The sequence below is a fragment of the Myotis yumanensis genome, unplaced genomic scaffold, assembly GCF_028538775.1.
Source record: "Myotis yumanensis isolate MYYU_CA2020_CCGP unplaced genomic scaffold, mMyoYum1.0.hap1 SCAF_4, whole genome shotgun sequence".
Lineage (NCBI taxonomy): Eukaryota > Metazoa > Chordata > Mammalia > Chiroptera > Vespertilionidae > Myotis > Myotis yumanensis.
In genome coordinates this window covers 6,333,700-6,355,154 of record NW_027223755.1, presented here as the reverse complement: position 1 = coordinate 6,355,154, position 21,455 = coordinate 6,333,700, and the positions used below count along the sequence as shown (strand labels likewise).

At 35.5% G+C, this 21,455-nt stretch overlaps 1 protein-coding gene across 6 annotated transcripts in view; it reads right to left on the bottom strand.

The window, feature by feature from the left end:
- The window catches only part of RICTOR (RPTOR independent companion of MTOR complex 2), a 97,929-nt gene that overhangs the window by 34,935 nt on the left and 41,539 nt on the right, over window positions 1–21,455 (bottom strand). For all 6 annotated transcript variants that reach the window (XM_070411800.1, XM_070411801.1, XM_070411805.1 and 3 more), the window contains 7 exons: window positions 21,189–21,252; window positions 15,462–15,588; window positions 13,978–14,147; window positions 10,469–10,536; window positions 3,812–3,879; window positions 1,981–2,063; window positions 34–121 (listed from right to left, as the gene is read on the bottom strand). In XM_070411800.1, the coding sequence (XP_070267901.1) occupies window positions 34–121; window positions 1,981–2,063; window positions 3,812–3,879; window positions 10,469–10,536; window positions 13,978–14,147; window positions 15,462–15,588; window positions 21,189–21,252 (668 nt within the window). The remainder of the gene's footprint in view (window positions 1–33; window positions 122–1,980; window positions 2,064–3,811; window positions 3,880–10,468; window positions 10,537–13,977; window positions 14,148–15,461; window positions 15,589–21,188; window positions 21,253–21,455) is intronic.

Here is a 21,455-nt window from a genome sequence, read left to right as displayed (position 1 = left end):
TTTGAATAGATGCAGATGCACCTCGATACTTACCTACACTGAGCAGCGCTTCTATGAACTCTTCAGTCACCACAGGCAGAGGAAGACGAAATATGTCATAAAGTACTTCAAGCAGACCTCTCTGCAAATGCAAATAAATACAGTTCATTAACTTTTATGGGGGGAAAAAATCTTTGCTTAATGATGTATTGAATGTTCTATTCTCAAAATAAAAAACTGATAAAAACAGAATAGGCTATACTACTCTCTGTCCGTGGATTCATTCTTTGACTCTGGCAGACAAAAAATCCAGGTTCCAGTCCAAAAATTCCCTTTCAAAATGGTGCACTGGCCGGGAATTTCGCCATAAGTCAGTCAACCTTCTTCACGTGGAATGGAGAATTTCGGATTTCAAGCCCTTGCACCTGCCCCTTCAGGATGTCTACAAAATTGGTGGCATTAGTACTGTCCCTATGGACACTGGTATTCCCAAACCCAGTATAACTAATGGTTATCTTTGCTCGAGTCAGTGTTACAACTGAAGTCTGTTGGAACGCATTATAAAACTTGAGTGAAGCTCTTCCTAGGGGCAGTGTGGGCTTCAGTGTCAATGACACGTCTATCCAAGATGCTCATCATGCACCATGGCTGGGGACAGCCAAAATGACCCATGAAGCAGCTGGCTTCACAGCTCAGGTGATTATCCTGAACTATCCAGGCCAAACCTGTGCTGACTGCTTGCAAGTTTTCTGATTAAACCTGTGAGAAGATTGATTGTCATTCTGGAAAGAAGCTGGAAGATCGCCCCAAATTCTAGAAATCTGTTGATACTGTCAACATTGCTGTGGTTCCTGACAAGCCCAGGTGTGTTGAGAGCGCCTCCTCTGGGTCATTTTGCTGTTCATGATATGAGACAGACGGTTGCTGTGGGTGTCATCAAAGCAGTGGGCAAGAAGGCTGCTGGAGCTGGCAAAGTCACCAAGTCTGCCAGAGGTCTCAGGATCTCAGAAGGCTACATGAGTATTGCCACTAATACCTGACACCCAGTCTTAATCAGCACTGGAAGGAAGAACAGTCTCAGACTGTTGTCTCTATTGGCCATGTATATTTAATAGTTTAAAAAAATGGTTACTGATAATGCATTGAAAACCTTCAGAAGGAAGGAAAAATGTTTGTGGACCATTTGTTCTGAGAGAGGGGGAGGGGGACTTTAAATTATTAAGTTTTTAAAATTAATACTTTTCAATGAAAATCACTTGACCAACCATTTGTCACACAATTTTGAGACCCACTAAAACACAGTTTCTTAAGAGAGAAAAAAAACCCCCCCCAAAAAAACAAAACCCAATATATTTCAGAAACCTACTGCTATCAGGCCTATATTAGATAAAAAATATATTAGACAAAAAATAACTATTAAATGCTTACTAAATACAAAATTTAATCTCTTCAATAAATCTTTAGTAACCCCACTGTACACATGAAGACACAGGTTTAAAGGTTAAAAGCAATATGCCTACCCAGCAGGCATGGCTCAGTGGCTGAGCATTAACCTATGAACCATGAGGTCACAGTTTGATTCCCAGGGTCCTGGTGTGGGCTTGATCCCTAGTGGGGGTGTGCTGAGGGCAGCCAATCAATGATTCTCTCTCATCACTCATGTTTCTTTTTCTCTCGCTTTCTCTCACACATACTCTCTCTTTCCCTTCCTCTATGAAATCAATAAAAATATGTATTTTTAAAAAGTAGTATGCCCAAGGTCATAGAACTATAAGTAAAGCTAGTAGTCAAACTTCAATCAACCAGACTCCAAAAACTATGTTCCTTCATCATTGCTGAGTAAGAAGTCAACTAAACTGCCCCAACCTCTAGATGCCTGCTTCTGGATCTTTCCACCTATAACCACATCCATTTCCACCATCACCTGAAATAACCTTTTTACAATTACTTTCTTCTATTAAAAGTCCAAAAAATGAAACAATCAGAATAACTTTTACAAACCCTTATTTCCATATTTGGTATGCAAAGTACTCCAATTAGAGATTGAATCCCAGAGTTTCCAGGTTTACATAAATTAATAATACCTAAAGTATAAAAAGAAAAAAAATCATTGACTTGAATTTCAAAAAAAGTTAGTAATTTTTATTTTTCTCTTTGAGTTTGGGTTCAAAATTATTTGCTTAAGTCATCAAAATGGTATTTCTCAAACTCAGATGTTTGATGTAATGTGAGAGATTACAGATTATGATACAGTCTCTATAGATCAGGGCCACATGCAAATACAAGTATTGTATTTGTTCCCCTTTTGTTTTTTTACTTCAAAATAAGATATGTGCAGTGTGCATAGGAATTTGCTCATAGTTTTTTTTAAAACTATAGTCCAGCCCTCCAACGGTCTGAGGGACAGTGAACTGGCCCCGTTTAAAAAGTTTGAGGACCCCTGCTATAGATCATACTCTGCACTAATCAGGAAAACGGAGGGTTGCATCTCATGAAGCAACTGTGTTCTGGAGTTCATTTGTCAATCAATTTTGGATTTTGAAATATATATAATAATGTTACAAATATACAAAAGCTTATAACTCATGAACAGTACCACAGTGTCTAAATACTATTTAGGAAATTATTTCTGTGAGAAAAATGTTTTCAGAGTTCTAACTTGTAATGCCGGTATTTTTCTCCTTACTTCATTAGGAGGGTTGAAAACTCTCAACCGCCTAAGTTTCTAACGATGGATCAGTATATAAGGGATAGAGGACAAACTGAAGCATGGTAGAAATAATGTTTAAGAGATGCAGGGGAATAGAATGGCGGAGCTTAGAGACTGGAGGTAAGGAGAATGAGAAGATAGTAGCTAGGCTGTCCTGGTGGTTAGAGCAGGATAGAATTCATGTGTTGGTAAGATAAAAACTGCTCTAATGGCAAGGAAGTTGAAGGATGGCAAAAGATGATAGTTGTACCTAAAGGAAACTAAGTTAGAGTGAATTCTGAAGTAAGGGCAGTGATAGTTAAACTTGGCAGAAGGACTGTGTTGGTTTCTATGTTAAAATAGTGCGTGGAGGCTGGTTAAGTATAAAAAAAGAATGTGTGATTGTTGGGCCCTCATAAATACCTAGTTTATCCACGAAGGTACAGGGAAATAGGTAGTCATGAGGACACAGCATGGAGATTTTACCAAAGCACTGAGAGGTCAGGGGAAGTCACTGAATACATACTGGCTAGGGGCCAATGGCTGGGATAGTAATTTGTATGAAAAAGATATCTTAGCGTTACCTAGGTAACACAGATATGTTTAGGAAAATTTTCTTCTGTTTACTGCTACACTCCGTGGTATGCTATTCCTTAAATTATTCTACAAAGTCAAGAAGGAAGAAGGTATTTATTAATATAAAATAGCACACTTAGTGGTGGTATTATTTTAAGAAATATGTTTGCTTTCTATTCCACAGAAAGATAAAGCATGCTTACTCCCTCTTCTCAAGAAATGTAGGACTACTAATAGCCTACACCTTGCTTATTTGGTATTAATTATGTTTTATATTGTCCTTTTAGGTAACAAACTTTAGTTACATATACAGCTAACACCCTTATATATACATATATATATATCCATATATATATATATACATCCATATATATATACATACATATATATATCATGTTTAATTTTAATTGCCCAGGTAATCCTGAGTACATAGACTTACAGATAGTCAATTTTAATAATTCTGTGCAAATTCTTTTAGGTCTAAAAATAACATGTAAGACTAGATTAACATCTACATTAGATGCTGCATAATAACTTAACATTTGAAAACAAAGTCAAGTAACTTACCTGCCCATGACCGGAATGTTGCTATGATTCCCATTTTACTGGCTAGAAACCTTGCTTCTCTGTCTTCTCTGTGTGTGGTAGTGGAGGGGGGGGAAGAGGGAGTCAAAGAAATATGTTAAAATAAAAAGTGAGTTTTTCCTGGTACTGTATCAGAATAAGCACTATCATTAGTTAGCAATTAAGTATTTACACAGGAAATTAAACAACTTGTTAAAAAAAACAAAGATTAGATCTACCTCAAAGCAAATTACCTAATTACACGGGAAACTCCCTCTCCAATTGAAGATTCACAACATGGTTTAAAATAAGTTACTCCTTCTGTCCCATAATAATAGTAGCAAGTGAATATTTAAATGGGAATTATTGGCGAATGCAGCTCTAAGTTATGTTGTAGCGCAAAATTGCGAAGCCTTCAATCAAAATCAATGTTTCATTACATCTGTCATTTGTTTTGACACATCCTTCAATTTTTAGGTTAATCTAATTATTACGAATTATAACTATTTTTCTAATTTCATCCGCTGATCGAAATCAATTGTTTTATTTCAGTTGAATATCAACCCATTGTAAAAGTAAGATGAAAAAAACAGAGTTTTCAAGCAAAGATCGAGTTGCAATTGTCCAGTTCTTGATGCATCAAAAGAAAAAGGGAAAGTTGCAGAAAGGTGCAATTATGTTAGCTGCAAAACAATTTAAGTGCAACAGAATGACCATATCAAGAATTTGGAAATGTGCTTCTGAAAATAATTGTTAAGGAGAATCTTATACTAATGTTGATTCTTTGAAAAAAACAAAACTGTGGACATAAATGCAAAGATTATGGAGAAAAACTTGAAAAACTTAGACACATTCCTCTTAGCAGAAGAGGCAACATATTAGCCTTTGATAATATTTCTCCCAAAATACTGGATAATACGTTTCTGTCACTTCAACAACTTATGCTGGAAGCAACGAAGAATGATGGCTCCAATAATTTTAAGCTCACGCATATAGAGAAAGCAAAGCTTCGCAGCCAAGGGATCCATACTACAAGTTTAAAATGCAGTCACGAAATTATTGAAAAATCCAGAAACTATCTTAACACTCAAAATAAAAATTAGGAGTACTATTTTTAATTTGTTGTTTAATTTAATCTAGTTTTTTTAGTAATAAATTAGAGGCCCAGTGCACAAAAATTTGTGCACTTGAGGGGGAGGGGTGGGCCCCTCAGCCCGGCCTATGCCCTCTCGCAGTCTGGGACCCCTCAGGGGATGACCACCTGCTGGCTTAGGCCCGCTCCCCGGGGGATTGGGCCTGAGATGGCAATCAGACATCCCTCTGGCAGCCCCGCAGCCCTCGGGGGATGTTAACTTGCCAGCGGGGAGCAGGCCTAAACTGCAGTTGGACATCCTTAGCGCTGCTGAGGAGGCAGGAGAGGCTCCCACCACCACCACCGCTGTACTGGTAGCTGTCAGCCTGGCTTGTGGCTGAGCAGAGCTCCCCATGTGAGAGCACCCTGACCACCAGGGGGCAGCTCCTGCATTGAGCGTCCCCCCCTGGTGGTCAGTGTGTGTCATAGTGACCAGGCATTCCCAGTTGTCCTGCTGTTAGGGTCAGTTTGCATATTACCCTTTTACTATATAGGATAGAGGCCTGGTGCATGGGTGGGGGCCAGCTGGTTTGCCCTGAAGGGTGTCCTGGATCAGGGTGGGGGTCCCGCTTGGGTCCCTGGACAGCCTGGATGAGGGGATGATGGCTGTTTGCAGCTGGTCACACCCCCTTCAGGGTAGGGGTCACCACTGAGGTGCCTGGCCAGTCTGGATGAGGGGCTGAGGGCCGTTTTCAGGCTGGTGGGTGACCGAAGCTCCCAACCTCTCCTTTTTTTCTTTTTTTTTTTTTTATTCTGGGATTTATTTACCATCTATAGCTGTCACTGGAGCTGAGAGCCGGCTTTAGCTCTGAGGCTTGGCTCCAGCTCTGAGACCTCGGCTGCTGAAGGCAGGTATCTGGGTTTGTTTGGCTTCTATAATTGAAACACTGTTGCAGCTCCAGCTCTGAGGCCTGGCTGGCTGAAAGCAGGTTTCTGGGGTTTGTTTAGCAGCTTCTATAATTGCAACATTGTTTCTTAGAGTGCAGCTCAGAGGCCGGCAGCGGCAGGCGGGGAACCCTGGCTTCCTCCATCACTGGAGCAAGCAAGCCTCCTGTTCGCTTCAGCTGCCTGGCTGCCGGCCGCCATCTTGGTTGGCAGTTAATTTGCATATCGCCCTGATTAGCCAATGGGAAGTGTGTCGGAGGTACAGTTAATTACCATGTTTGTCTATTATTAGATAGGATGTTGCATTATGTATTTATTTTCTTTTGCTACTATTATTATGGGACAAATTACATTCATCAACTGCTACTATTATTATGGGACAGAGGGAGTATAAATTTTGACTTTTCTATTTATATTTTCTATTTATATTTCCTGCTCTTTTGGAAAAATATTCTTAGATAGCTCATTAACACCTTTAATTGAGCATTGGAGACACCACCAGCCTGCTTAGTAAGCATTTCTCTCTGGAGGCTGCCCCTCAGGAGAGAAAACTACCATGTAAACCTCTTACTTTTATCACGTGTATTCAAGTTGCTTCAAAATTTTTACCCAACTTATTTGAGCATTTTCAACAAGCAAGCTCAACACCTATTCACTGAAATGTTATTAAATAACTGGATAGTGTTAATATCAACAGCTTCTTTCTACTTTGTAGTTGTGTATCCAATCATCTCACTTGTTCCTTTCTATGCAATAGTTTATGACAATTAAGCAACAGAACTATAGTTTTCACCTTTCAGCAACACAGGTCTGAACTGCACAGATCCACTTAAGTGCAGATTTTTATTTATAAATATGTACAGTACAGTAAATGCATTTCCTCTTCCTTATGATTTTCTTAACATTTTCTTTTTTCTTGCTTATTTTAAGAATGCAGTATATTTGTATTTAAGTTTTGGGGGAGACAAAAATTATACACAATTTTCAATTGTTCAAGGTGTCACACCAAACCTGCATGTTGTCTAGGGGTCAACTGTATTTATATTGGTTAAACATTTTCCATGGGTGACTTATGACCAGTTTCAATACATATAGCCGTCTTATACTCCATGCCACCTCAACCATCTCTACCCTGTCAACTGTCCATTTTTTTCTGTGCCCTCTTTTACTCTTCCCTAACAGAGTTCTTAACAGTTTTGAAAATACAGAAATCAAGAGAACTGGGAAAGAAAAAACAGAAGGGATAAAAATTTTAAAAAGACAGAAAATCAAAGAGCAGTAATCAGGTACTCTACGAGAGAAATGAAACATTTAAAAACACATACACAAAAACAAACACACTAAGCTCTATAGCATCACTTAAAATGAGAATATAACAGAAACTAAAATGGGGGAGTAAGGGTGGTGGAAGAAATGAGAATTGGATAACTGTCTAAGTTTTCAATGCTCCTTCTCTTAAAAATGTTAGTAATATCACTTCTATCAACTGCCTGGTCATCCATTTTCTAACCTACTCACTAAATCTGTAGTATTTAAAAAAACACATTTATTTCCTTATTCCCTGCCACAATGTACTCATGCTCCCATTAACTGCCCACACTCCAGAAACTTAGTATAAGTAAAGTTCAAACCCAAATAGGAAAAAAAGAATTTGGTGAAATGTATTTTCCCTCTTCTAACTCTAAAAAATACCCCGGGTGCTCTCTTGCTTATCCTGATAAATGCCCCCATCCCCTTGTGATTCTGTGTCCTAATCCCTGGATCCTGTGTACTGTATATGATATCACCACCATGATAGTAATTATTTTATGTTTATAGCCCAGAAGACCCTAAGAAAGGGAGATTGTTGGTAGGCTTGATCCAACTGAAAAGTTTTCTCTAGCTGGTGGCAGACAAGCAAGTCTGAGAGAGATTCAAAGCACAAGGATTCGAGCAATTCTTGCTGTATTTGAAGATGGGGGGAACCATGTGGCAAAGAAAGAGGGTGGTTTCTAGAAGCTGAGAGTAGGCCCTAGCTGACAGTCAGCAAGGAAACAGAGTCCTAAGTTGTAGAATAGCAAGGAAGTGAATTCTGCCAACAACCTGAGTGAGGTTGAAAATGGATTTTTCACCACAACCTCCAGATAAGAGCCATACCAGACTTCTGAGTTACCAAATTCTGAGCTAATAAAATGATGTTATTTTGACCTGCTACACATTGGTAGTAATTTGTTACAAAGCAATAGAAAATGCATGTGCTCTCCATCAATAAAGAGAATGTCCAAGTGTCATTTAAAAAGTCAAGAAAAGGGGCTTAAAAATCCTGAATTCAAAACTTAGCAAAAACAGGTTTGATAAGTCTTTTTTATTTTTTTATTTTATTTTATTGTTTAAAGTATTACAGATAGTAGTACATATGTCTCCTTCCAACCCCCCCCCCCCCACATTGACCTTCCCCCGGCCTCCTACCCCCTAGCACATGCCCTCACCCGACCCCCCCAGTATCTTGTGTCCATTGGTTATGCTTATGTGCATGCATACAAGTCCTTCGGTTGATCTCTTACCTCCCTCCCCCTGCCAAAACTCCCCAGCCTTCCCACTGTAATTTGACAGTCTGTTCCATGCTTCTCTGCCTCCGTATCTATCTTTTTGTTCATCAGGTTATAATGTTCTTTATTATCCATAAATGAGTGAGATCATGTGGTGTTTTTCTTTCACTGACTGGCTTATTTCACTTAGCATAATGCTCTTCAATTCCATTCGAGCTGTTGCAAATGGTAAGAATTCCTTCTGTTTTATAGTAGCATAGTATTCCATTGTGTAGATGTACCAGTTTTCTAATCCACTCATCTGTTGATGGGCATTTAGGCTGTTTCCAAATTTTGGCTATTGTAAATTGTGCTGCTATGAACATAGGGGTGCATATATCCTTTCTGACTGGTGTTTTTGGTTTCTTGGGATATATTCCTAGAAGTGGTATTACTGGGTCAAATGGCAGTTCCATTTTTAAATTTTTGAGGAAACGCCATAGTTTTCCACAGTGGCTGCACCAGTCTGCATTCCCACCAGCAGTGAAGGAGGGTTCCTTTTTCTGCGCATCCTCTCCAGCACTTGTCATTTGTTGATTTGTTGATGATAGCCATTCTGACAGGTGTGAGGTGGTACCTCATTGTCATTTTGATTTGCATCTCTTGGATCATTAGTGACTTTGAGCATGTTATCATGTGTCTCTTGGCTTTCTGAGTGTCCTCTTTCGAAAAGATTCTATTTAGGTCCTTTGCCCATTTTTTGATTGGACTGTTTATTTTCCTTTTGTTGAGTTGTATGATTTCCCTGTAAATGTTGGAGATTAAACCCTTATCGAAGATAACATTGGCAAATATATTCTCCCATGCAGTGAGCTTTCTTGTTGTGTTGTTGATGGTTTCTTTTGCTGTGCAGAAGCTTTATACTTTGATGTAATCCCATTTGTTTACTTTCTCCTTAGCCTCTTTTGCCCTAGGATCTGTGTCTGTAAAGATATTGCTACGACATATGTCTGCAATTTTGCTGCCTATGGAGTCTTGTAGGATTTTTATGGTTTCCTGTCTTACATTCAAGTCCTTTAGCCATTTTGAGTTTGTTTCTTAAACAGAGAACATCTTTGCTCAGGACATGATATGCTAGGATGTGGTAAGTCCACAGTGATAAAGGTGATTAAAGATATATAAAACCACTGTTTTGAATTCCGGAGAAAAATGAAAAACAATAAAAATATAGGGATATTTCACAGTGTTCCAAACTTAGTGAGGAATTTTAATAGCAAAAGCTCAAAATAAGCAAGTATGTCTGCAACCCAACAATCCTACTAGGAAAACACCTCATAGCATATTTACTGGAATTGTGTCATACATACAGTACATTATTTGACCTCTGAATGAGTTTAATTAAGTAAAAGGTTATTCTAGAATATCTAGTGAACTATGTGCTCTTCTCTCCCAAAAGACCCTGAAAATTATCCTCTCATTTCTAAAAAATAATCTTTACTCTAACTCCTTTTATTTCCCTTTGAACCTTACTCTCAAAATTCTACCTACACTATCTTCCTGTTTACTCAATTTGTTAAGGAAGCTCTTCATTCCATCCCCCTTATTTCATTCTTTTAGTCTCTCAATGTAATTATGTTAAAAATACATACAATAAAAAAAAAAAAACAACCAAAGATCTAGGTTTCTACTGCAGCCTAACTTACTTTTTAAGAAAATTCTCACCCAAGGATATGGGATATATTTTTAGAGAGAGGAAGGGAGAAGAGAAGAGGTGAATAGGGGGAGAGAGAGAGAGAGAGAAAAAGAAACATCGATTGGTTGCCTCCTATGCACACCTTGACCAGGATCAAATCCGCAACCCAAGTTTGTGCCCTGACAAGGAATCGAATCCACAACCTTCTGGTGCACAGGATGATGCTCCAAACGATTGTGCCACCAGCCAGAGCATAACTTACATTTTTTAAATAAGAAATTAAATCTAAGTCTTTAATTACATTAGCAGAGACAACATAACTCCATGAAATAATACATTTACTCAAACTCACACTGTTCTGGCTCTACATGCAATCAGACAAATTTAAAACTTTAACAGCAACACACGCCATCTTTAGAGTTATAGGAACACATGATACTTACTTGAGCTGTCCTTCAGCCGTATCTGGACTATGTCTGTAGTGAAAATCAGTATAGGGCGCTAAAATTCGCTAATAAAAAGAAAAGCAGGAAGAGAAAAAGTGTCCTTATTGTAAAATGCATTCTTTCTGTAACAAGCTAAAATTAATTCTACTTCTCTATATCCTTAATTGGGTGTACTGTTTGAGAAACTTATTTCTTTAAATTCATCATCAACAAATATACTTGAGTAATTTTTTAAATGTAGAAACTGAATTTTTGAAATATTAAATTGAGGTATAACAGAAATGTATGATTTCATGAATTTTCTCAAACTAAGTGCTCTCCTTTACCCAGCACCAGATGAAGAAAATATCAGCAGCCTCAAAACCTCCTTACCCTCCTTTGTACTCACAAGTCACTACTGACCCCTGGATTACCACCCTGACCTCTAACATTATGAGTTAGTTTTGCCTATTTCTGAACATTATTTAAATGGTTTTACTTTATAAATTAATTCTGCTCTTGTTGCTAGTATAAAGAAATATAAGCTATTTTTGTGTATTGTCCCTGTATTTAGCAACCTTGCTATAAATTCACTAATTTTAGTACTTTAACCACTCTATCTCATTTTCTAAAGTTTCTCACTGCCTACTGCATTACTGATCTGAATTTTAATTTTAAATAATTTAAGATACAGAAGACATCACTGATATTGTTTTTGACAATCAGTATTTTTTTATATTTAGTCACATATATTTTTTTTCCTTCCTCCATTTCCTTGTTTGTCTTAGACCATTTTCCTTCTGATTGAGAACTCCCTCTAGCCATTCTTTCTTTGTTTTTAAACAATACATATTAATTATCTCACATGGTTTCTGTAAGTTGAGGCTACTAATCATCTTTTCCTGATCACCAACTGAGTTAAATTGAGACTATGTTGCAATTTTGATAAGCTATAGTGAGTACACTTCAGTTTTCCTGTGTCTACAGTATGGCCCTCCAGTGCTTTCAATAGAAAGCTTAACAAGTATTTTTCTCCTTAGTGTTTATTTTTTCTTAAGTTTTGAACAAAGATCTTTAGCTATCCATCCAGGATAGCTTTAGATTTGAGGAAATGTCAAGAACAGGAATCAGCTATGAAATGTCCAGTTTTGTCACTTTAGTAACACACAACTGCCAAATGCTCCTCCTGTTTTTCTGATCTCAGCAAAAACCCAGGTGGATTTTCAGCTTGTAATTATATCCTGATCAGTAACTGGACCCAGGAAAGAAAGCAATTGCATCATCAGTGTATACTACTTCTTAAAGGCCTTTCATCGTTTGCTCATGGCCCCTTGCCTAGGCCTTTGCATCCTATGCGCAGCATATTCCACTGGGCTTTCCTCAGGTTTTAACATGGTAGCTTCTACTTTGCACAGATTCTCACTTCAGCAAATGTCTGGAGGGGAAAGACAGACTTCGTAGACTTTTCATATCTCCAGGCTTGTCATGCCATAACCCCTAGGACTGCCAAATAATCCGGTCTTCTATCTAGGCTTTGGTCCTATTTTTAGTTGCTAGCCCAATCTGCAAGTGCTCCCAAGGGCATCTATGGATCTTCAGGGAAACTCTCCAAGTATCTTCCTTCCTTCCTGGTCCTTGTTGCTTTCACAGCTCTATACTGAATTAAATGTATGAATTCCACAAATACCCAGCTTTTCTTGTTTTCCATAGCAGATGCTATGAACTACTCTATATCTCACTCTGAAGTGTAAGTTTAATAAATGTTTCTTAAATTTACTTTAAATTACAGTTAATTTACAACCTTTACAGAGTATCTATTTTATTAACATTATTATATTAAATCTACATTTTTTCCTGAGATCAAAACATATTACATATAATATAAATAGAAGCCAGGGCAAATTTAAAAAAGGGTTTCTAACAGGAGGAAGATTTGGGCCTAACAACAGACAGTAGCACTGAAAATGTTTTTTGTTTTTTTGTATGTAGAAAAGGGAACCAATTATCAATTTACAGTGAAAATTGATAAAATTTAACACACAGAAATGAGGACAATATTCTCTTTGCTGCAGTTTCTACAATGAAGAAGATGTTAAAGTAAAAGATGATGATGATAAAGTAGATGATGATGATGTTGAGTACCATCCAAGGCAACCAGTATTTGTTAGGTATTTATTTTGTGCCAAGTACTAAATAAAATATTTTATGTAGATTAGAATTAATATATGAGAAGCACTCGAAAATAATGCCTAACTCATTATAAGCTTTACATTAGTATTAGCTACTGCTATTATTACTGCTATTGCTGCTGCTGCTGCTGCTACCGCTATTATTATAGTACTTATTCTTCACAACTCTTCAAGGTATAAACCATGACCTTCATTTTACCTAAGAATAAATGGGCCCAGGAAAGGCTAATAAATAGCCCCAAATCATAAAGCTAGTAGGTCATACAGTAAAAAATCAAAACCAGATCTGTTCAGCCCAAAGTCTATGTGCTTAATCACTGTGCTATTCTGAGGGATCTTGTTAAGGAAAAAAGAAACTAATTTTGTGGTTTTAAAGAACAAGATAGGAGCAAAGATATAGCCATCTACTTAAACATCTAACATATTATTTGAAGTATTTTTCACTTTGGGCTTTTTAATCTGCTTTACAATTAAACAAAAAGGAACAAAAAGGAGGCCTACACATATTATCTTCCTTCACTATAATAATCTTGCCAATCTTAAAATTATAGATTTTTAAAAATAAAACACACACAAAAGAATGTAAAGCTATACATACAGTAAAATGTAAAAAATGCCAATCTATTCCCATTGGACTACCTAAAGTAATGTATTTAAAATCACATGTAGAGAAGAATATTGTACTTAAATCTGTTGGTATGATATAAGCTAATGTCAATGTTATAATCTAAAACATTTTTAATATCCCTAAGAGAAACAAAACTAACATTTAGGACAATTTTATATAAAATGATTTAGAGAGTCAAACTAGGGCACAATAAATCTTTTATACCTGGCATAATTTCAACCCCAATACAAACAAATTGTGAGTTTAAACTTACTCTAAATGATATCTGTAATAAACAACAATGTAGTATAGTCACACAAATAAACAATTAGAATATAGTGTGTGGTATTTCTGTTCTAACTTCAACTATATACTTTATTATAAAAGATTAATTATTTTAGTCTAACTATGAAAAACAATGAATTAGTAAAAAAAAATTTTAATGTCTTCTATTTCTTTCAAGTATATATGGTCATTAGTTGCTAACAAATGCTTCTAAGTTCAGAGACTTTTAGCATGGTTTAGATAAATAAATGGTGTATTTTTAGTAAGATCTATTCACAAACAACATATTAAAGTCTAATTTAGCTATAGAATATTACTGGGAATAAACCAGTATTAGTAAATTTAGGTTTGATAATGCTTTGCAGCATTTACTTACTTTAAAATTGTGAAGTGAGAGTTGTATTTAAAGTCATTTTAAAACTAGTAAAGAATATTAAAGTTCCTACCTCTAATTCTACATCAGCTCGCACATATTGTCGGGTCTTTGGATGATTAAGGAGGTGCAAAATTGTAGTAATGAGGGCCTCATTTATTCGACTTAATTGGCAATCGATCACGTTTTTCAAGATGGTGTTTAGTCCACCTCGAAGGGCCACCACCTCTGGATTCTGAAGTGCTAAAATAAAAAAGAAAAACTTAATATATTATATAGGGGATAATTAACAAAAAATATTCTGAAATCGGGGCTTTTATTTTAAAACAATTTCCTTTCTGACTTGGAAAACTCTCTAGTCAATGATATTGAAAAGGGCACGTGGATATAATGTGTCTAATAAGAGGCACTGAATATACTTCCCCAACCTCTGATTTTAATTTTTATGTCTCTAAATTGTTTTTTCATATCCTTTGTTCATATTTCACTGGAATGGTTTTTCTTTCCTATTAACTGAAAAGACTTTTTTATATAGTGGGAATATTAGTCCTTTGTTTCAAATCTTTCATCAGATTTGTAACTCTAGATTTTAAACTCAGATTTTAAGCCCAGGAACTCCTTTTCTTCAAAGATCAGGCACCTCAATGTATGCGTGCACAAACATGAGGTTGAACTTTTTCAATATGTTGTTTGGCCATGCATATATTGCTTTGAGAATCGTCTGTTTTTCCTATTGATCTGTATATAAATAAGTTATTTACTTATCATGTTTGTTACTTTTTATTTTCTTTGTTCTTTCATTGTAGGATGTTTTCTTGCCTTCTTACAATAAAATCTGAAGCTGCTGAAATCTGATTTTCTTTGTAATTCAAAATTCCTGTTCCTTACAATGATCAGCAAATATTCATCCACTTTTCTGTTTTCCCCATTTAACTCATTTTTTTAAAATATATTTTTATTGATTTCAGAGACGAAGGGAGAGGGAGAGATAGATAGAAACATCAATGATGAGAATCATTGATCAGCTGCCTCCTGCACACCCCCTAGTGGGGATTGAGCCCGCAACCCAGGCATGTGCCCTTGACCAGAATCGAACCTGGGACCTTTTAGTCCACAGGCCAACGCTCTACCCACTGAGCCAAACCAGCTAGGGCAGCCCATTTAACTCTTTAATCTTTTTGCATTTAGAATTCCTTTTTTTTTTTAAAAAAAAAAATGTATGATAGATTATTGCTTTTAACTCACACCAAGATATTAAGATATAGTATGGTTAACAAATGTCTGAAAGACAGACTTAAAGAGATTTGATTTTAATTACCAGAATTTGTACAATTCTTATGTACTAAATTTCATGATGAGAAAAACTTTAAAAGTTATAGTGTTAAGGTCATTTAAGAATTATTTGTTAAATAACAAGTCCTCTATTCTCCTATCAGTAATGTGTACTACTTTTTCATATCTTTGTTCCAATAACTAAAGAATTTATGTGTTAAAGACATTAAGGAATGTTACATATTCTTTCTAAAATACTACAGTTTTATTACTTAAAATTCTAACCTAGTTCACAGATAATAGCAATGCATGCTCGGACCATTCTGTCTCTTTCTTGAAGTCCATCATTTCCAACTGCTATTAATGAGTTGGCCACAGAGCTAGGAAACAAGGAAGCATTCACAGTAATCATCTGTAACAGGGAGAAATCAGAAAAAGAAGTTACTTACTTCATAATACATTTTTAAAACCTACTTTGCTTGGTTTGAGGTTTTTAAGATTATAGAGTTTTTATAAGATTTAGGCATCGCTTTTAATCTTCTGCTTCATATGAACATTTCAAATAATTAATATAACTAATAATTGATGCAACTGATGTTAATATCATTACTATAAAAAAAGTGTTGCTTTTTTCCCTGACAGTCCAGATCATAAATTAGTTGACCAACAAAATTTAATGTTTCTGAGATACTAAGCTCCTAGGAATAGGATCTACATTTCAAACACTTCTCGATACCTAGACATAGTATATTAGTGGGGACAACAGCTATCAACACACTACTATACTACTGCATTCCTGACTTCCTTCTCCATATACCCATTTACCTCATTATCTCTACTCTCATCCCCATCAAACTCACTGACGTGGCTCCCCATTCTTTTTCACTTGCTGTAATTAATGTCTGATAATCTCCCTATCTGTAGCCATCATTTGTTGCTATTCCAAAAGGCAAAGTTAATAATCTATAATCTATCTTTAGTATTTAAAATTTTACAATAGAAATAGTATGTCTCTGGTGATAAACTTCAGATGAATCTCACTTTAAGTGAAAGCTATAATTGGCAATAACATTTGGAAAACTGAAAATAGATAACATGTATCTTCAGTTAAGGAAACAGAAAAGAAAACAATTATGTAGTGAATGACTGTTTAATAAATAAAGACTATTGGGTAGATGAAGTATTTCAAAATAAATTCCTGAAGTGGGAGTAGAAGAAAATGTTTTCTTTTACTTGGGTGGTGATAAAATATTGGGATAATTAACCTGTCCTAGATATTACTGCATTTATAATCCTGTTGAAAAATAAGACTTTTACTATGAAACAATTAGAGGATGCAATATAACTAAATTAAAAATACCCAGTTAAGTCTTATAAAGGGTCAAAGGAAAGATCTGTATTGACTAGAGTACTTACACATGATTTATGTTATTTAAGAAGCATTATGCAGTATTACAAGGTTCAAATGAAATGATAAGATACTGCTCCACATATTGATGTTTAAGTAATAAAACTGTAAGTAATAAAAATCTATTGAAAATAGATTTTCAATAACTATAGAAACTACAAAATTCTCACATTCATTTCTTAATCAGTATTTTCTATTCATCAGAAATGTTGGAATAGGAGAGAAGGGAAAGGGGGTATAGAAAACTGATCTTTCTAGATGACAAAATTCTAACTTCTTATGATATTAATTTGTATTTTAATATTTATTGATCTATTATTATGCTTATAAGGAGCTTGTAAGAAAAATATTCCTCAAAATAAAACGTAATGTATTCTGGAAAGGTAGTTAGGAAGCCAGGCCACTTGGCTCTCAGAGCTAAACCTACCATTAGTAAACTACTAGAGGCCCGATCACGAAATTCGTGCAAGAGTAGGCCTTCATAGCTGTTGCGGCTACCTTGGCCCTCACAGTCCTGGCTTTGTTCTGAATGTAATATAGAAGGTCGTTCCGCTGTTCAGCCATTCGGTCTATTTGCATATTATGCTTTTATTATTATAGATTAACTTGACCAAATCAATCTTATCAGTGCTTGTTTCCTCATTTATAAAAGGATGCTTATGATCAGATGACTTCTAGAATTTAAAGTATAAAATCTTAATCTATGAAGCTCAAGTGCTATGAAAAAGAATACCCATAATTTATTTTTTATTTTTATTTATTTTTATTTTTTTTACAAATGAAATCTTATTTTCCAGGGAAATATATGCAAAGAAATTCTTTAATTCTGTGCAAATCACAAAAATCTGAGTACTCAATAAAGAAAAAGTGATATAATTCATCTCTCTTCAAAGAAAAGTTTAATAACCTTTTTAGGCATGATAGGACAAACAGATATAAACATATTAATGAGTAGGTAATAATTTGTAAACTTCTATAAAGGAATTAGACAGAGTTCTCTAAGGGGAATATCTGAAATTTGAGCTGAGACTGAAAGATGAATATAATGTAGAAAATGGTAAAAATTAACAGAAAGAGTAAGAAAGAATAATGATCTTAACAGTGGCAAAGGGCAGCTTGTCCGCACTTATCCTATTCCTATATTATAAAAGGGTGATATGCAAATTGACCGAATGGCAGAACAACTGGTCGCTATGATGCACACTGACCACCAGGGGGGCAGACACTCAAGACAAGAGCTGCCCCCTGGTCGTCAGTGCACTCCAAAAGAGGGAGTGCTGCTCAGCCACAAGCCAGGCTGACGGCTGGCAAGCGCAGTGGCGGTGGCAGGAGCGTCTCCTGCCTCCACGGCAGTGCTAAGGAAGTCCGACTGACTGTCCAGCTCCTGGGCTGCTAAAGGGTGCAGGCCGGGCTGAGGGACCCACCCCGCCCCCATCACCACCAGTACACAAATGTTGTGCACCAGGCCTCTAGTAATGGCACAATGAGGTAAGTCATAACTGGTTGGACCAAATGCTGGCTCTGAATGCCAAAGTAAGAAGATAGTACATAATACTAAAAATAATTGTGGGCTAAATGGGTTTGACAATCCAAAGAACTAAGTTCTTGCACTGGATATGCCAATATCTTGCTATGAATCAAGGACAAATAATTTCCCTAAATGAATCTCTTGTCAATTGTAAAAACACAAAAACAAAACACACACACACAAAAAACCTGATATATTATTAATCTTTTATTACATGCATTAAGAAATGATATATAAAGAAAATGATGACTTACAATTTAAAGAAAAGCAATAGCTGACCAGTGAAAAAAACTACATTGAAAATCAAAGAGATAAGAAAGGATTGCCTGGACTGGAGAGACAAGGGAAAAAAATCACAGACATTGAAAAAGAAACAAGAAAAATAAACAAGAACCTTCCGAATGATTGAAGTAAGTGAAAGTGAAGGAAAAGTAATATGAGTATTCCTTAATTACTCATAGAGCAGTTATCCTAAAGCAACAAATACTTTTACTTTTAAAACTAAAAGAAAATACTTTTACAAAAAAATTTAAAACTTTTTTGCATGCATATAAAAAATCCTCAACAATTATAATATTATCATTAATTTCTATTACCTCAGTTGCCAAGATGTTACTGAAAAAAAGAAATGTTTGCTTTGGTTGTTAAAAGTACTAATGAAATTATAGTTCCTCAGGCCAATAGAGGCCACTGTTCATTCAGCAAGTGTGTTTTCCCTTTAACTGCTTTTAGCTAAACCAAGGAGAAACCCTGTGTCAGGACTCTTCCTCTGAGCTTATATTCTACCATCAGGTACAAGTAATATTCCTGCTCTTGGATTCACAAACAGTATCTGCCACAAATTGCTAAGTACTTCAGAAGATAACACACAGAATATAATTGTGTTATGGAGTTATTAAATTGTTTTCAAGAATCTGTTTATTTTACTGGCCATTTTGTAACCTGTACAAAAATGTTTACAAAATTGAAATAAAATGTTCTTTAAATAATTTTTTAAAAGTGAATTTAATTGTTTGAATCCATTTGGAGTGGTCTTTTCTTCTGAACGCAATTTCTAGGGCAACAATTCTCAAAGTGTGATCTAGGAAACTAAGGGACATTTTCAGGGATTCTGCAAAGGTAAACTGTTTTCATAATAAACCAAAGACCTTATTTGTCTTTTTCTACTCTCATTCTCTCACAAGTATATATTGAAGTTTTCCAGAGACCATTGCATGTGTGAAAACACATCAGATTGAATACCAAAGCAAATATGATAATCCAGCTATCTTCTATCAAGACAGACATTATTTGCAAAAATCTAATATAATGCCACTCTACTCATTTTCTTTTTTTTTTTTTAATATATTTTATTGATTTTTTACAGAGAGGAAGGGAGAGAGATAGAGAGCTAGAAACATCGATGAGAGAGAAACATCGATCAGCTGCCTCCGGCACATCTCCTACTGGGGATGTGCTCACAACCCAGGCACATGCCCCTGACCGGAATCGAACCTGGGACCCTTCAGTCCGCAGGCCGACGCTCTATCCACTGAGCCAAACCGGTTTCAGCTCATTTTCTTTTTAAAAATAGTTACTGTTTTTAAAATGTTATCTATGTTTACATGTAATGATTATGTTATTTTTAATATGCTAACATATTTTAATGTCTCAATTTAATCCCTAATATGATAAATATTGACATAAATAACTCTAATAACCAAAAAGTTATTCTAGGTTCTTCAGAAACAACTTCGTTTTCTTTTTTTTAAAAAATATGTTATTGATTTTTTACAGAGAGGAAGGGAGAGGGATAGAGAGTTAGACACATCGATGAGAAACATCGATCAGCTGCCTCCTGCACACTCCCTACTGGGGATGTGCCCGCAACCAAGGTACATGCCCTTGACCGGAATCGAGCCTGGGACCCTTGAATCCGCAGGCTGATGCTCTATACACTGAGCCAAACTGGTTAGGGCGTACAACTTTGTTTTCTTATCTTGAATTCTCAAAATCATGGCAGTAGGAGAGATTGTATGAATAAATCAAATTCATAAATCTAATTTTTAAATGTAAAGACACAAACTATGGTTCCAATATGTTTACCTGTAACAAAAATTCATAATTTCCAATCTCACTCTTTAAAAAAATTACAAACATCTCTTAAGACAACTCATCCATTTACTCTTCCTTACTATGTTCACTAGTAGATACTATTCCTAACACAAGCTAGACAATTGGAAGAAAAAGGAAAAAGAAGGAATCTAGTTAATGTACAAACTCAACACTGCACATTCTGGAGCATGCACTGAATTCCAAGGTGGGGAAAGAGAAAAGCAAAAAAACTTAATTGATAAATAATTTTAGATGTTTTTACATTAAAACAAGCATACACTTCATGAGTCTCATGAATGTTTAGAACCAAACATGATACTTTAAGATGAAACATGATAAAATTCTTTCATAAGCTATGTCCTAACAAAGCTAACTCAGTTCACTGTTCCTCTACCCTTAGGGCATCACATTACATGTAAGAACAAAAACTTTCTTGAAGGCCTCTCACTAGAAGCATTATGGATTAACCTTAACAAATTCTCTTGCAGAAATTGAGATTTTGACTTTTTATCATATACAATGGCCTGAATTCTTATTGCAGCTGCCTATAAATTGTATCCAAATTTATCTTCAAAACAACTATTGCAATTATTTGGGCATCTGTTTAATAGTATTAATTCCAAGCATATATTTAAGAGAAAAATCAAGGGAAGAAGCACGTAGTCCTCCTTTTTCAATAACATATCAAAACATTAATTTCATTTGCATGTCTACTAAAGAGAGAAATACTCTTTACAATAAATATTTTATAAGAAATATTGCTCTAGCTATACCTAATAACATAGAATAATTACACAAATATTTATGCTCACCTCAAAGTTTCATAAATCTATTTAACTCATATATAATCTTAAAAATATTTACTGAGAATTTAGCTTTAGGTTTTAATAAGAAGATTTCATAAAATAGTCTAAATCTAAAAATGCAAAATATTTAACATGGAAACCATAAATCTGCCTTTACTTTTAGACATGGAACATACCTTTCTGACTAATCGAAGTGCTTGTGTCCTCTCTACCTCGTTGCTCTGCTGTATGTCAATGCACCTAAATAATAAACAAAATGATTATTGATAAAAGTCTTATTAACAAGTTTTTGTAAAACAATACCACTAAATCAGACCCATATTCATAATGTCAATATGGTATTTAAAATGTTTAATACACATGAATTTGTAGTACCAGCTGATATTTAGTTAGCTTACACATCTCTAGTGATAAATACTTACTATAATAAAACATTTCAAATC